Here is a 14,574-nt window from a genome sequence, read left to right on the forward strand (position 1 = left end):
GGAGAGATGTTTTTGGGACCTATTGAGTCTGCTTCTAGACGGTAAATTTGTTTGGCTGCAGAGGGAAAATTTTTTTTCGATCAATTGTGTTTTTTGAAAAAAATACTTTTTATTTTTATTTGTGTGAATCTGTTGTGGCGGCACGGTGGTGTAGTGGTTAGCGCTGTCGCCTCACAGCAAGAAGGTCCGGGTTTGAGCCCCGTGGCCGGCGAGGGCCTTTCTGTGTGGAGTTTGCATGTTCTCCCCGTGTCCGCGTGGGTTTCCTCCGGGTGCTCCGGTTTCCCCCACAGTCCAAAGACATGCAGGTTAGGTTAACTGGTGGCTCTAAATTGACCGTAGGTGTGAATGTGAGTGTGAATGGTTGTCTGTGTCTATGTGTCAGCCCTGTGATGACCTGGCGACTTGTCCAGGGTGTACCCCGCCTTTCGCCCGTAGTCAGCTGGGATAGGCTCCAGCTTGCCTGCGACCCTGTAGAAGGATAAAGCGGCTAGAGATAATGAGATGAGATGAGATGAGATGAGATGAGATGGAAGGTTTAAAGCTGCAATAAGCAGAGTTGGACAAAGTACCCAACTTAAAGGGCACATCTTGGGTATATTTAAGAGCAAGATCAATGTAATTCTCTTATTTTATATTAAACTTTGGTCAAATATCTGTCACATTTTGCATTTTGTGCAATTTTTTTTTACCTTGCGCAAAAACAGAAAAATTCAGTTGAAATCAAGCCATTTGAGGTGAATTGGTCCACCTCTCACAGCAAGAAGGTCCGGGTTCGAGCCCCGTGGCCGGCGAGGGCCTTTCTGTGCAGAATTTGCATGTTCTCCCCGTGTCCGCGTGGGTTTCCTCCGGGTGCTCCGGTTTCCCCCACAGTCCAAAGACATGCAGGTTAGGTTAACTGGTGACTCTAAACTGACCGTAGGTGTGAATGTGAGTGTGAATGGTTGTCTGTGTCTATGTGTCAGCCAGAGGCGCAGATAGGATTTTTGAACTGGGGGGGACTGAGCTGTCAGCAAATGATTCCATTTATATATAACTCCACACAGAAAGGCCCTCGCCGGCCACGGGGCTCAAACCCAAACCTTCTTGCTGTGAGAGGCGGACCAATTCGCCTCAAACGGCTTGATTTCAACTGAATTTTTCTGTTTTTGCGCAAGGTAAAAAAAAAAATTGCACAAAATGCAACAGATATTTGACCAAAGTTTAATATAAAATAAGAGAATTACATTGATCTTGCTCTTAAATATACCCAAGATGTGCCATTTAAGTTGGGTACTTTGTCCAACTCTGCTTATTGCAGCTTTAAACCTTCCATCTCATCTTATTACCTCTAGCCGCTTTATCCTTCTACAGGGTCGCAGGCAAGCTGGAGCCTATCCCAGCTGACTACGGGCGAAAGGCGGGGTACACCCTGGACAAGTCGCCAGGTCATCACAGGGCTGACACATAGACACAGACAACCATTCACACTCACATTCACACCTACGGTCAATTTAGAGTCACCAGTTAACCTAACCTGCATGTCTTTGGACTGTGGGGGAAACCGGAGCACCCGGAGGAAACCCACTGGGAGAACATGCAAACTCTGCACAGAAAGGCCCTCGCCGGCCACAGGGCTCGAACCCGGACCTTCTTGCTGTGAGGCGTCAGTGCTAACCACTACACCACCGTGCCACCTTAAACCCTCCAGTCAGCTGTAAACATTATACTCATCTTGGTGGCCGCCATGATTTGTGATTGTTATTGACACGCCCCCATGTCGTAAAATCAGGGGTCATAATTAAAAAAAAAAAACGAGTCATTCAGTTACAATTAATTCCGACATTGTGTTGATCTAAAATACTCTCACTTCATTATTGATAAATTTCTAACAGGTCTTAATGTTAATATTCATAGCGTTATTTCTCTTTTGCCGAAAAGGCGGCCGGTCACTTTAAGACGTCGCCACGCCCACAGGATGCTCGTGCACGCGACGCGCGCAGCTTGTTGTTTGTGCTCCAACAAGATGGCGGTGGCTCCTGAGAGCAGAGTGCTTTCCTACACTGTTTATAAATGGAGTTCATACTCCTCGACATATTTACCCGAGTGAGTAATGCCACGAAACACTAGAGCGACTTCCTCAGTTCTGTCACACTCTGAAGCTCGGGTTCAGCCGGATAAAAACGGGCCAAGTGCTCTAATTAATCGCTAACGAGTGTTATTTGCAAGTCAGCTGGGGGACAAGCTAACGGTGTTTAGCTTAGCTTAGCATGGTCACTGATCGACTTATGGTAAAATAGTACATTTTTCAGCTCAGCGCGAACTTTAGACTAAAATAGTGACACTGCTAGGAAGCTGACTACGAGTGTGGCTAAATGATTAGCCTACTCGCTAACTCGCTCACTACACATGCAGTCATGGTAGCTAGCTAGCTAGCTAGCTAACTTGCTAGCTAGTCAACCTGTGTTGTGTGCAGAAAATATTATTAACGCGGCTAGTTCATATATTATCCGCGTTTGTTGTTAACATCTGTTATGTGTGATATGTGGGGTAGGGTTATGATTGTGAAAGTGTTTTCAAAATTTCTACTTTCCTGATGTTGCATTTGGTGAACTTTTACTCATATATTACTTTGTTGAAGTTATTTTTATTGGGTCATGCAAAAACCTCCCGTACCCAACATATCACCTCACTTTTGATAAATACATGTGTATTAAATAAATAAATCATGATTATAAAATAAATTCATTGAAAGATGTGTTCTTTACATCTTTAAATTCATTGAAAGATGTGTAAAGATGTGTTCTTTATTTTATCATTTTTTTTCTTTGGTCTTTGTAAATATGGCGTTTTTAAGTCTTAAGAGTTTTTATATATATATATATATATATATATATATATATATATATATATATATATAATATGAGTGATTCCACGCTTATGGGTACTGAAATGGGGACATGAACTTATTCACCTAAAACCATTTCTTTTTTTACCATCAGGTCACAAAACATGTAATCTTTAATGAATGATATGTTAAAAGATAACTTTAATTTTCTGAGATGGAATAAAAACATATTTATATGCCAAAGTCAAGCCTATGAGTTCCAAAATGATGTCTGTTACATTACTTCTGTTACGATTGTCCATCTCGCGTCTGTTACAAATTAATTACAATCTAGCTATATACCATGTTAATCTTATTGATTTTGTAATTATAAATTTATATGGATAATCATGAAGTGTATATATGGTATATATTTTTATAGGTGTATTAATGTAGTTTGGATTTCGGGGTAGTTAAAAAGGGGTGGGAAATTAAAAAAAAAAGTATTGTACTTCTTCCCACTCCTTTTTCGAACAATGTGCGGTGTATTGTAATGTATTAGCTCTTTATTTTATTTATTCTTTTTTTTGTCACTTTTTTCATTTTCTTTCTTTTGTATGTACAAATAGTTACATACATTTTTATACATGTTCGAAATAAATAAATTCATTCATTCATTCATTCATTCATTGAAAGAATGTGTATGTTTATTCTACTACACATGTTTATTAATTATATTTGCTAAAACATCACCTTCCTATGTTTCAAAAAGTAATTCTACATTGTTAAAATTGAGAATATATATGTCCACAACACTTCTGTTACGTTCTGACTTTGGCATATAAATATGTTTTTATTACATCTCAGAAAATTAAAGTTATCTTTTAACATATCATTCATTAAAGATTACATGTTTTGTGACCTGATGGTAAAAAAAGAAATGGTTTTAGGTGAATTTTTAAAAATAAGTTCATGTCCCCATTTCAGTACCCATAAGCGTGGAATCACTCATATAGTAAATTAAATTTTTAACAATGAATTTTAATAAAGTTGTGAAAAGATGTGTAAAGTACTTTTATATAACAATAAATTGCTTAACAATTGTTTTAATAATTATAATTGTTAATGATTTTTTATTAAGGAATTGATAGAGGGATGAAGTGGAATATTTGTATAATTTTGGAATTATATTTAACAGTTGTCTGAAAATACTTTTAAAAGCTGAGCTTTATATCCCTAATATACGAAGGTGCTTATAATTAACAATTATAATGATTATTACAACAATTGTTAAGCAATTTATTGTTATATAAAAGTACTTTACACATCTTGGAATGAATTTATTTTATAATCATGATTTATTTATTTAATACACATGTATTTATCAAAAGTGAAGTGATATGTTGGGTGCGGGAGGTTTTTGCATGACCCAATAAAAATAACTTCAAAAAAAGTAATGTATGAGTAAAAGTTCACCAAATGCAACATCAGGAAAGTAGAAATTTTGAAAACACTTTCACAGTCATAACCCTAATGTGGGGTGAAAACTGACCGCTCGCTAAGCATATCGGGCAAGTTCACAAGCAGGCTTCCTTCAGGGAAAGTTCAAGCTAATGTTTCGCGTTGAGAGTAATGAATGCAGGCTGAAAGCTAACTGAGCTTGAAACTTGAGTTTCTCCACAAATCGCGCTCACTAGTTGTTCGCTCCGTGACGAGAAACCAGAATCGAGTTGATTGCCGAGTCTGTTCTCACATGCAAGGAATTCGCTTTGGTGGTTGGTGCTTGAGCAGTTAAGGTATAAGAATGTAACAATGAATAAGAGTAGTTCTATAAATAGAATTAAAAAAAAAAAGCAGTCTAAAATGTAGAACTTTGGAAAACAGACCTATTTTAAGGAGAATCTACATGGCATGTTTTGAAGTCCAAGCTGTGCAGTGTCTGTAATGTGCAAAGATCAGTCACAGGATGAAAATGCTGAAGTCATGACCTGAATCTGTTAGAAGAAGACAATATGTGCAATGGGGTTAAATAAATCACCAAGCTGTACGGTGTGTACCGGAATGTGAGTTAAAAGTTCATAGGATGAGGATGCATGAAATGTGCAAAAGCGCAGTTCAGAAAAGAAGTACATTTATTTTGCAGAATGAGAGTGAGAGATTAGAATTCAGTGTCAGTGAAAGTCTATGACCTTATTGAGGAGTCCAGCTGCAGTGGGAGGAAAAAGCTGGCCTTGTGGCATGAGGTTTTGGTTCTAATGGATCACAACCTCATACCAGAGGGAAGTGACTCAGAAAGGTTGTGTCTGGGGTGAGAGGGGTTGGCCACGATCCTTTCCACCCTCCTCGAGGTTCCTGGACTCGTACGCAATTCTTTCCGCCCTCCTCGAGGTTCCTGGACTCGTACGCGATCCTTTCCGCCCTCCTCGAGGTTCCTGGACTCGTACGCGATCCTTTCCGCCCTCCTCGAGGTTCCTGGACTCGTGCGCGATCCTTTCCGCCCTCCTCGAGGTTCCTGGACTCGTGCGCGATCCTTTCCGCCCTCCTCGAGGTTCCTGGACTCGTACGCGATCCTTTCCGCCCTCCTCGAGGTTCCTGGACTCGTGCGCGGCCCTTCCCGCTCTCCTCGAGGTTCCTGGACTCGTGCGCGGCCCTTCCCGCCCTCCTCGAGGTTCCTGGACTCGTGCGCGGCCCTTCCCGCCCTCCTCGAGGTTCCTGGACTCGTGCGCGGCCCTTCCCGCTCTCCTCGAGGTTCCTGGACTCGTGCGCGGCCCTTCCCGCCCTCCTCGAGGTTCCTGGACTCGTGCGCGGCCCTTCCCGCCCTCCTCGAGGTTCCTGGACTCGTGCGCGGCCCTTCCCGCCCTCCTCGAGGTTCCTGGACTCGTGCGCGGCCCTTCCCGCCCTCCTCGAGGTTCCTGGACTCGTGCGCGGCCCTTCCCGCCCTCCTCGAGGTTCCTGGACTCGTGCGCGATCCTTTCCGCTCTTCTCGAGGTTCCTGGACTCGTGCGCGGTCCTTCCCGCCCTCCCCGAGGGGTCCTGGACTCGTGCGCGGTCCTTCCCGCTCTCCCCGAGGGGTCCTGGACTCGTGCGCGGTCCTTCCCGCCCTCCCCGAGGGGTCCTGGACTCGTGCGCGGTCCTTCCCGCCCTCCCCGAGGGGTCCTGGACTCGTGCGCGGTCCTTCCCGCCCTCCCCGAGGGGTCCTGGACTCGTGCGCTGTCCTTCCCGCCCTCCCCGAGGGGTCCTGGACTCGTGCGCGGTCCTTCCCGCCCTCCCCGAGGGGTCCTGGACTCGTGCGCGGTCCTTCCCGCCCTCCCCGAGGGGTCCTGGACTCGTGCGCGGTCCTTCCCGCCCTCCCCGAGGGGTCCTGGACTCGTGCGCGGTCCTTCCCGCCCTCCCCGAGGGGTCCTGGACTCGTGCGCGGTCCTTCCCGCCCTCCCCGAGGGGTCCTGGACTCGTGCGCGGTCCTTCCCGCCCTCCCCGAGGGGTCCTGGACTCGTGCGCGGTCCTTCCCGCCCTCCCCGAGGGGTCCTGGACTCGTGCGCGGTCCTCCCCGCCCTCCCCGAGGGGTCCTGGACTCGTGCGCGGTCCTCCCCGCCCTCCCCGAGGGGTCCTGGACTCGTGCCCGGCCCTTCCCGCCGTCCTCGAGGTTCCTGGACTCGTGCGCGGCCCTTCCCGCCCTCCTCGAGGTTCCTGGACTCGTACGCGATCCTTTCCGCTCTTCTCGAGGTTCCTGGACTCGTGCGCGGTCCTTCCCGCCCTCCCCGAGGGGTCCTGGACTCGTGCGCGGTCCTTCCCGCCCTCCCCGAGGGGTCCTGGACTCGTGCGCGGTCCTTCCCGCCCTCCCCGAGGGGTCCTGGACTCGTGCGCGGTCCTTCCCGCCCTCCCCGAGGGGTCCTGGACTCGTGCGCGGTCCTTCCCGCCCTCCCCGAGGGGTCCTGGACTCGTGCGCGGTCCTCCCCGCCCTCCCCGAGGGGTCCTGGACTCGTGCGCGGTCCTCCCCGCCCTCCCCGAGGGGTCCTGGACTCGTGCGCGGTCCTCCCCGCCCTCCCCGAGGGGTCCTGGACTCGTGCGCGGTCTTTCCCGTCCTCCTCGAGGTTCCTGGACTCGTACGCGATCCTTTCCGCCCTTCTCGAGGTTCCTGGACTCGTGCGCGGTCCTTCCCGCCCTCCCCGAGGGGTCCTGGACTCGTGCGCAGTCCTTCCCGCCCTCCCCGAGGGGTCCTGGACTCGTGCGCGGTCCTTCCCGCCCTCCCCGAGGGGTCCTGGACTCGTGCGCGGTCCTTCCCGCCCTCCCCGAGGGGTCCTGGACTCGTGCGCGGTCTTTCCCGCCGTCCTCGAGGTTCCTGGACTCGTGCGCGGCCCTTCCCGCCCTCCTCGAGGTTCCTGGACTCGTACGCGATCCTTTCCGCTCTTCTCGTGGTTCCTGGACTCGTGCGCGGTCCTTCCCGCCCTCCCCGAGGGGTCCTGGACTCGTGCGCGGTCCTTCCCGCCCTCCCCGAGGGGTCCTGGACTCGTGCGCGACCCTTCCCGCCCTCCCCGAGGGGTCCTGGACTCGTGCGCGGTCCTTCCCGCCCTCCCCGAGGGGTCCTGGACTCGTGCGCGGTCTTTCCCGCCGTCCTCGAGGTTCCTGGACTCGTGCGCGGCCCTTCCCGCCCTCCTCGAGGTTCCTGGACTCGTACGCGATCCTTTCCGCTCTTCTCGAGGTTCCTGGACTCGTGCGCGGTCCTTCCCGCCCTCCCCGAGGGGTCCTGGACTCGTGCGCGGCCCTTCCCGCCCTCCCCGAGGGGTCCTGGACTCGTGCGCGGTCCTTCCCGCCCTCCCCGAGGGGTCCTGGACTCGTGCGCGGCCCTTCCCGCCCTCCCCGAGGGGTCCTGGACTCGTGCCCGGCCCTTCCCGCCGTCCTCGAGGTTCCTGGACTCGTGCGCGGCCCTTCCCGCCCTCCTCGAGGTTCCTGGACTCGTACGCGATCCTTTCCGCTCTTCTCGAGGTTCCTGGACTCGTGCGCGGTCCTTCCCGCCCTCCCCGAGGGGTCCTGGACTCGTGCGCGGTCCTTCCCGCCCTCCCCGAGGGGTCCTGGACTCGTGCGCGGTCCTTCCCGCCCTCCCCGAGGGGTCCTGGACTCGTGCGCGGTCCTTCCCGCTCTCCCCGAGGGGTCCTGGACTCGTGCGCGGTCCTTCCCGCCCTCCCCGAGGGGTCCTGGACTCGTGCGCGGTCCTTCCCGCCCTCCCCGAGGGGTCCTGGACTCGTGCGCGGTCCTTCCCGCCCTCCCCGAGGGGTCCTGGACTCGTGCGCTGTCCTTCCCGCCCTCCCCGAGGGGTCCTGGACTCGTGCACGGTCCTGAAGAGATGGAAGGTTGCAGCCAGTTGTCCTCTCAGCAGAGTGAATGATGCTTTTTCCCATCTGGTTGAATGTCGTATGCTATGTCGAGTGTACAAGTTTAGGTTATATTACATCCTAGGTAGAGCACAATAAATGCAGGTCGAATATTTTTTGAAATAAAACAAATGTCAATGTAACATAGTAATCATACCAGTATTGGTAGCCACTATCAATGCATTATTATTTTCATTGAAATTTAGTGATTTTATTATTTTTTTTACTTGAATGATGCAAAGCAATGCGTGAGTGGAAAAGTGTGTGATGTGTATTGTGCTTGTTTTTGCTTGCAGGAACATTTTGGTTGATAAACCCAATGACCAGTCTTCCAGATGGTCATCAGAAAGCAATTACCCTCCACAGGTGTGTATTTGTACCATGTCCTATCGGCTGGTCCATTCAAATAGTCCCTATGTCTTGTAGATTAGCTTAATACATTTTGATATCTGGATCATATTTATCTTAACGTTAATGTTAAATATCTGTATTGCATTAACTGTTTTTTGAAACATCGCTTTTTAGTTGCTGGTTATCTCTCTATGTACAGTCAGATCCAAACATATTTGGACATTGACGTTATGTTTTTTTTTTTAAACTACAGTATATGGGAGTTGAAATTATATCATCAATATCTCCTTCATTTTTAAAGCACCAAAAATAATTGGTCAGTGTTTCTGTTTAATGGTGTGTGGTGTTCTCTTGTTACGTCTCTTAAAGTGAGCAGTTCAAAAGGTCTAGAGTTGATTTCAGGTGAGGTATGTGCATTTGGAATCTTGTTGTTAACGTTCAAAATGAAGTCTAAAGAGTTGTCACTACCAGTGAAGCAAGCCATCATTAAGGCCTCTGCATGCTCTTGCGACAAGGCTTTCGCAGATAGCTTTTCGCAGACAGTTGTAATTTATCGTTGAGCGGGGAGTATAGGCGTGCGCGATGTTATTCACCGCCACAACGCAAGGGGGCGCGAAGTCACGAAATCGCTAGGAGTAGTTGGTGGGTGTGGTTAGCGGAGTGTTTATCTTCCGGTTACTGAGCAACAGGTCATTCAACACCGCTGTCCTTATAATGACTAGAACTGGAGTCGTATAGATGTATGTACTTCCTCGATCAACCGCTCTTCGTGCTGCTCCATCTTCGCTCATGTTTTTAAAAATGGCAGTCATGAAAACAAACCAAACCGGGAAAGTAGGGAAGCGGAAGTGCGTGTAGAGTGGACCGATCAGAGCCCTCTTGTCTGCGAGGCTGTCTGCGGTGGTCACAATTTTTGGGAGGTGCGCGCAGAGCGTCTGCGAAGGTGGGGGGGCTACGCAGACGCTGTCTGCGAAGACTGGGTTGTCAGCATAAATTGGCCTTTAGACTGAAAATTCAAAACAAACCCATCAAGGAGAGAGAGAAAGACCTTGGATGTGGCCAAATCAGCTATCTGGTGAACTCTTGTAAAGAAAGAAAACACCGGCGAGCTCAGGAACACCTAAAGGCCTGGAAAACCACTTTAAAGAACTGTGGTGGAGCGCACGTACGATGTACAGTAATTCTGTTCACCCAACTTTGGTTGTAAAGACCCTTATATTAAAGCTGCAAGTCTGTAATCCTGGCTCGTAAGGCGCGTGTCCATTTCATGCTGGGGTGCACGTCATCTCAGCGCTTTATCAAAAAAGCGCTCCCATGCTGTTTTGTTTCTATGACTACAATATATTAACACATCGCCACTCTAATCACCGTTGTATGATGATAAGCAACGAGTCGATGCTAGTCGATTTATGTATGCTATTCTTGCATATCATACAGCTCAGGATAGACTGAAACGGTCCGAACGAGCTTCTCCTCCATTTACTTAGTTGCCAGGGTGATGAATCCTGCCCATACGATTGGTCGCCTGAAAAGGAGCGACAGTTATAGGACACCAGCACCTTTCTAAAAAGTTCCAAGATTTTCAGCTGGAAGCACTCGGAGCGGCCACATTAAAAAAGGCGGCGTTCTCTGAGAAAAGATGCTGGGTGCAGATTTTTTTTTCTCTCTTTCTCGGCGGCTGCAGGCTCACTTTCTTCGTTGGCAACAAATGGAAAAAAACAACAACCCAAAAACATCCTGGTACTTATGATAACTTTGCCAGTGGCCGGTGTTATGATTCTATAACACCATTTTAGAATGTTTTACAGTCAGGGTACAAAGTTTGTGTCACAGGCAGTGTTGGGCACGTTACTTTCAAAAAGTAATTATAGTTACTAGTTACTTTTCCCAAAAAGTAACTGAGTTAGTAACGGAGTTACTTTGTCATAAAAGTAACTAATTACCAGGGAAAGTAATTATTCCGTTACATTTTGTTCCCCCTCAAAAAAAAATCAAATTCAATTATTGTAATCATAATAAAAGTAAATGTTAAATGTGTTTAATGATTGAAATGGACACTTAACAGAACCAATTAGTCATGTTGCTTACACTATATTACTATTTTTGTGGGACAGTGTGAGATAAGACATCTATCAAATGTAATATATTTTTGTAGTTATTAAAATTGTTACTAATTACTGGCCACTGACGAGGACAAACGCTTTGTTCCTCGACATAATGTGCATTGCACGTAAACACTCTTGCCTTTTATTTAAAGTAATGAAAAGTAATGGCTGTATTTCCAATGTGAAAGCACAGTGTTGGGCTGACCGCTCGCCATCGCCGTGTCTTCCGATTGAAAGAGCGCGCAGTAGGCGTGGCCTACCTACGTATCTTGTCCAAATCTACTCTGATTGGCTTACTGTGCCGTTGTCTCGTGTCTCGCCGCCCGAAAGCAGAGTAAAGAAAGGCTGAACGAGCGGCGTGCCAGATGAGAACAGCTTTAATCAAGTAACGCATAGTATTTTATTGTAAGTAACGGGAACGGCGTTATAACGATGTAATTAGTTAGATTACTCGTTACTAAAAAAAGTAACGCCGTTAGTAACGCCGTTTATTTCTAACGCCGTTATTCCCATCACTGGTCACAGGGGTCCAAAATTCAAATTGATTCAAACTGGTTCTTGTACCAGTTTTTAAGTGAAGGACAAGTTAAAGAACAGATAGGCATGTGTAATAGTTTGTATTATAACAAGATTAAGTGTCGCTTTAAGCAGGGCTGGGAGAAACAAATGAAGTGATTCTCGGAGAGGACATTTTTTTTTTTGACAATTCAGAATCCACTACTTCCATAGTGCTTTTAAATATAAGCTTTGTGTTAGTTGTCTCTAATATTTATGTCCCAATATCTTGACCACATTTTAGGATGAAAATAATCATTTTAGATATGTTATTTTATATTGAAAAATTAGCTGTCTCGGAGAGGACATTTTTTTTTGACACAATTCCATACTAATTTGATCAAAATAGTCTGAAAACTTACTGGCATTCAACATTAAAACTTAACTATGTTTCCAATGATATGGAACCAAATATGTGTTTTATGGTATAAAGAATGATTTAAGTGCATCCCTTTTGGAGCTACCTGTGGTCAAAAAGCACTTTTTCTAAAGGACACGAGTAATTTTGCTAAATATGACATATTGCCATACATTCACCAAAAATAACGTTAGGCCAAAAAAAAAAAAAAAGTGTGTTTCCGGTTACCCGACTGACCCTAATCTGTACCGCCCGACCCTAATCCGTACCGCCCAACCCTAAACTTTTTTTTCGTTTTTTTCCCAGTCGCGACTTTTACATATAACCCAACCACGTGAAACGGAAGTTTTTGTCACTCACTGGGAAAATCAGGGCTTTCCACAAGCGCCGGCTGAGGAGTTTAGAGTGTAGGCAGCTTGAAAAAAAAGCTCTCGCTTTCTCATTTAAACTGTTTTCTCAGCCACAATTTTCACTCTACACACACAATTTTCTCAAAAGTTGTAGTCACACATTGTGTGAATCAAGACAAGTGTCTCCCTGAGCGATAGGATTTACAGTTTTTGAATGAGAAGCCTGAAAGTAAGGAGAGGACAGCCGCGCTCTCCCATAGACTCGCATTATAAACGTGGCAGCGCTTTTACTGCAAAATCAGAAAAGTCACTTGTTTTTAACTCGCTCTAGTGTCCACATTTTTTACACTAGGGACAAAAAAAAATACATTAATGTGTTCATGGGAGCCTTGTAGCACTCAATGTGAAAGAATTTTGTGAATAGCTCCTTTCGTTTCCGTGTAAATCAGCGTTGTTCGAGGAGAGGGAACTCTGAGAGAGAAAAAGCGCTCTTTGCTTGTTATATTGCATCTTTTCCCTGCACCGTTACCAAGGCGACGAGCTGCACTCAGTGAGCAGAAAGGGGCGGAGCTGCTCTCTCTCTCTCTCTCTCTCTCTCTCTCATGGTGTATTGAGCTGTTATATTTACAGAAAAATTCATGTTAAAAGGTGTCTCATGCTGCATCAGATTCATCAGAAGGTGGTAACTCAGGTGACCTGCAAAGAAATTCATTATATTTTGTGAAATTATTCCTGTCTAAATATAGGTTATGGCAGCCATCTTGAAAAAAAAAAATTTCAAAAAAAAAAAAGCCTGCCTACCGACCCTAGTTTTGAAATCTACGTAACCGGAAACACACACACTTTTTTTTTTTTTGGCCTTATCACTAAAATTTTTTTTGCATGGTAATCAGAGCTATCACAGGGCTACAATAAACAACCAAGTTTATGTAGTCAAGCCTTTTGATATTGAAGATAAGTGTTAAATGTGACTTTTAGCTTGCGTACCCTGATTGTAAAACAACCCACATTAAGTTAAAGCCTAGGTCACAACCGGACGTACGATTTTTTAGGCGTTTCCCAAATCGCTGCATTTTTTTTTTTTTTTTGCTTGTGGAGAAAGACGCACGTTGGCCGTAAGTTTGTCTTGCAACCTGAAAAAAACGTAAGAGCCCGTGGAGTTTGTTTGACATGACAAAGAACCTCTGCGGCCGGTCTACGGCTCGAAAATCAGCACGTCACATGCGCGCCCTCCGTGCGTTTCTTGCGTTTTTTGCACATAGACCGGCCATAGGAGCACGTACGGCCGGTTGTGACCGAGGCTTATGTTTGATCAGTATTCTGGATTATTATACATACAGGACACTCTTTTGATGGAATAAAACCGTGTTCTATTCCTCTCTAGCAGGTTTCATTCGTTTGGTTTGATAGCATGCAATATTGTTAGCGTATCGCTTATCCTATGTGTATTACATCACTACGCAATGGAGAACGAGCGTTGAATACGGTTTACGATATTGCATGGTTGTCAAGGCAACATGACGTCACACATCCGAGACGTAAAACTTCCGCACTAGCGAGCGACTGTGACAATTTGCAAACAAACATGGCCGCCAGGTTTGAGTCGTTAAATACGGAAGATTTTGAGAGAATTTTGAAAGCGAAAGACGTGCTGAACACTCGAAAGGAATGTGCATGTATAACAATACTGATGATAATGATGGCTGGCTATTTTTTGCGTGGTATATCAGATGTATTCCATTCAGCTAGCATGATACTGAATGAGTCGAAGACGAGTAGCTGAATGGAATATATCTGATATACCACGCAAAAAAAAACAGCCAATGTTGTTTAAATATTCCACTTAATGTTCTGCTGCTATCCATTGTATTCAAGTAAATCCGTTTGCCCCAGTTCTGACCAAACGCGTTCCGGTGCTTTGACTCAGAAAATATGGATGTCCGTCCAGAGTAAGGTCATACTTGTATGAATTTCATTAGCATATTAAGGAGACCTACTGTATGCAAACTATTTCTGCATGAATAGTGACTCGAAACGATGTACGAGTTTCATCTTTACTCATATAAAGATTGTTTCAATGGTTTTATTGTGTTAGCAGTAGGGCTGTAACGATACACCCAACTCACGATTCGATTCGTGCAGAGAATGAGTAATATGTATGCAAAAATGAACACATGTATATCCAAAGACTGTTTTATTTCTCAAAATAATACTGTTGAGCCGGAAGCTCTGTTTTTTTCGGTTCTGAAAAAGTCATTTTTCCAAATCGTGTAAATCCGTTAAGATTTTTTTGGGGGGGGGTATGGGGGTGGCTCTCTCACTGTCTCACTCTCATAGGGCCAATGATTTTCTGTGATCGCGGAAAACAGATGGAAATTACGGAATTTTTATGGTGAAACATTGCTCGCGTGTCAAAATGTAACTGCCGCAGAAGGCTTCCGCCCAAGCAGACATGCCTTCAGTGTTGCCAGATATTGCTAACGTTTTCCACCCCAACATATGTTCAAAACCAGCCAAAAAGCACCTAAACCTGCCCAATCTGGCAACACTGCATGCCTTTCCGGTCAAGTGATTGTGATTGGCTTGTGGCACACCTAGCCAGCCAATGAGCTGCTTGTTTACAGATTCGCTCCCCGCGTCGCAACCAGAATGGCGACTGCTTAAAAGAAATGAATGCTCTGCC

The 14,574-nt window shown here is 46.2% G+C and overlaps 1 protein-coding gene across 1 annotated transcript in view; it reads left to right on the plus strand.

Annotated features, from left to right (window-relative positions):
* The first annotated feature begins 1,993 nt into the window (after positions 1–1,993).
* The window catches only part of mkln1 (muskelin 1, intracellular mediator containing kelch motifs), a 168,116-nt gene continuing 155,535 nt past the window's right edge, over positions 1,994–14,574 (plus strand). The window contains exons 1-2 of the mRNA XM_060903331.1: positions 1,994–2,082; positions 8,469–8,538. Coding sequence (XP_060759314.1) covers positions 2,003–2,082; positions 8,469–8,538 — 150 coding nt within the window. The 5' untranslated portion in view covers positions 1,994–2,002. The remainder of the gene's footprint in view (positions 2,083–8,468; positions 8,539–14,574) is intronic.

Source organism: Neoarius graeffei, chromosome 21 (genome assembly GCF_027579695.1).
Source record: "Neoarius graeffei isolate fNeoGra1 chromosome 21, fNeoGra1.pri, whole genome shotgun sequence".
NCBI classification, from domain to species: domain Eukaryota; kingdom Metazoa; phylum Chordata; class Actinopteri; order Siluriformes; family Ariidae; genus Neoarius; species Neoarius graeffei.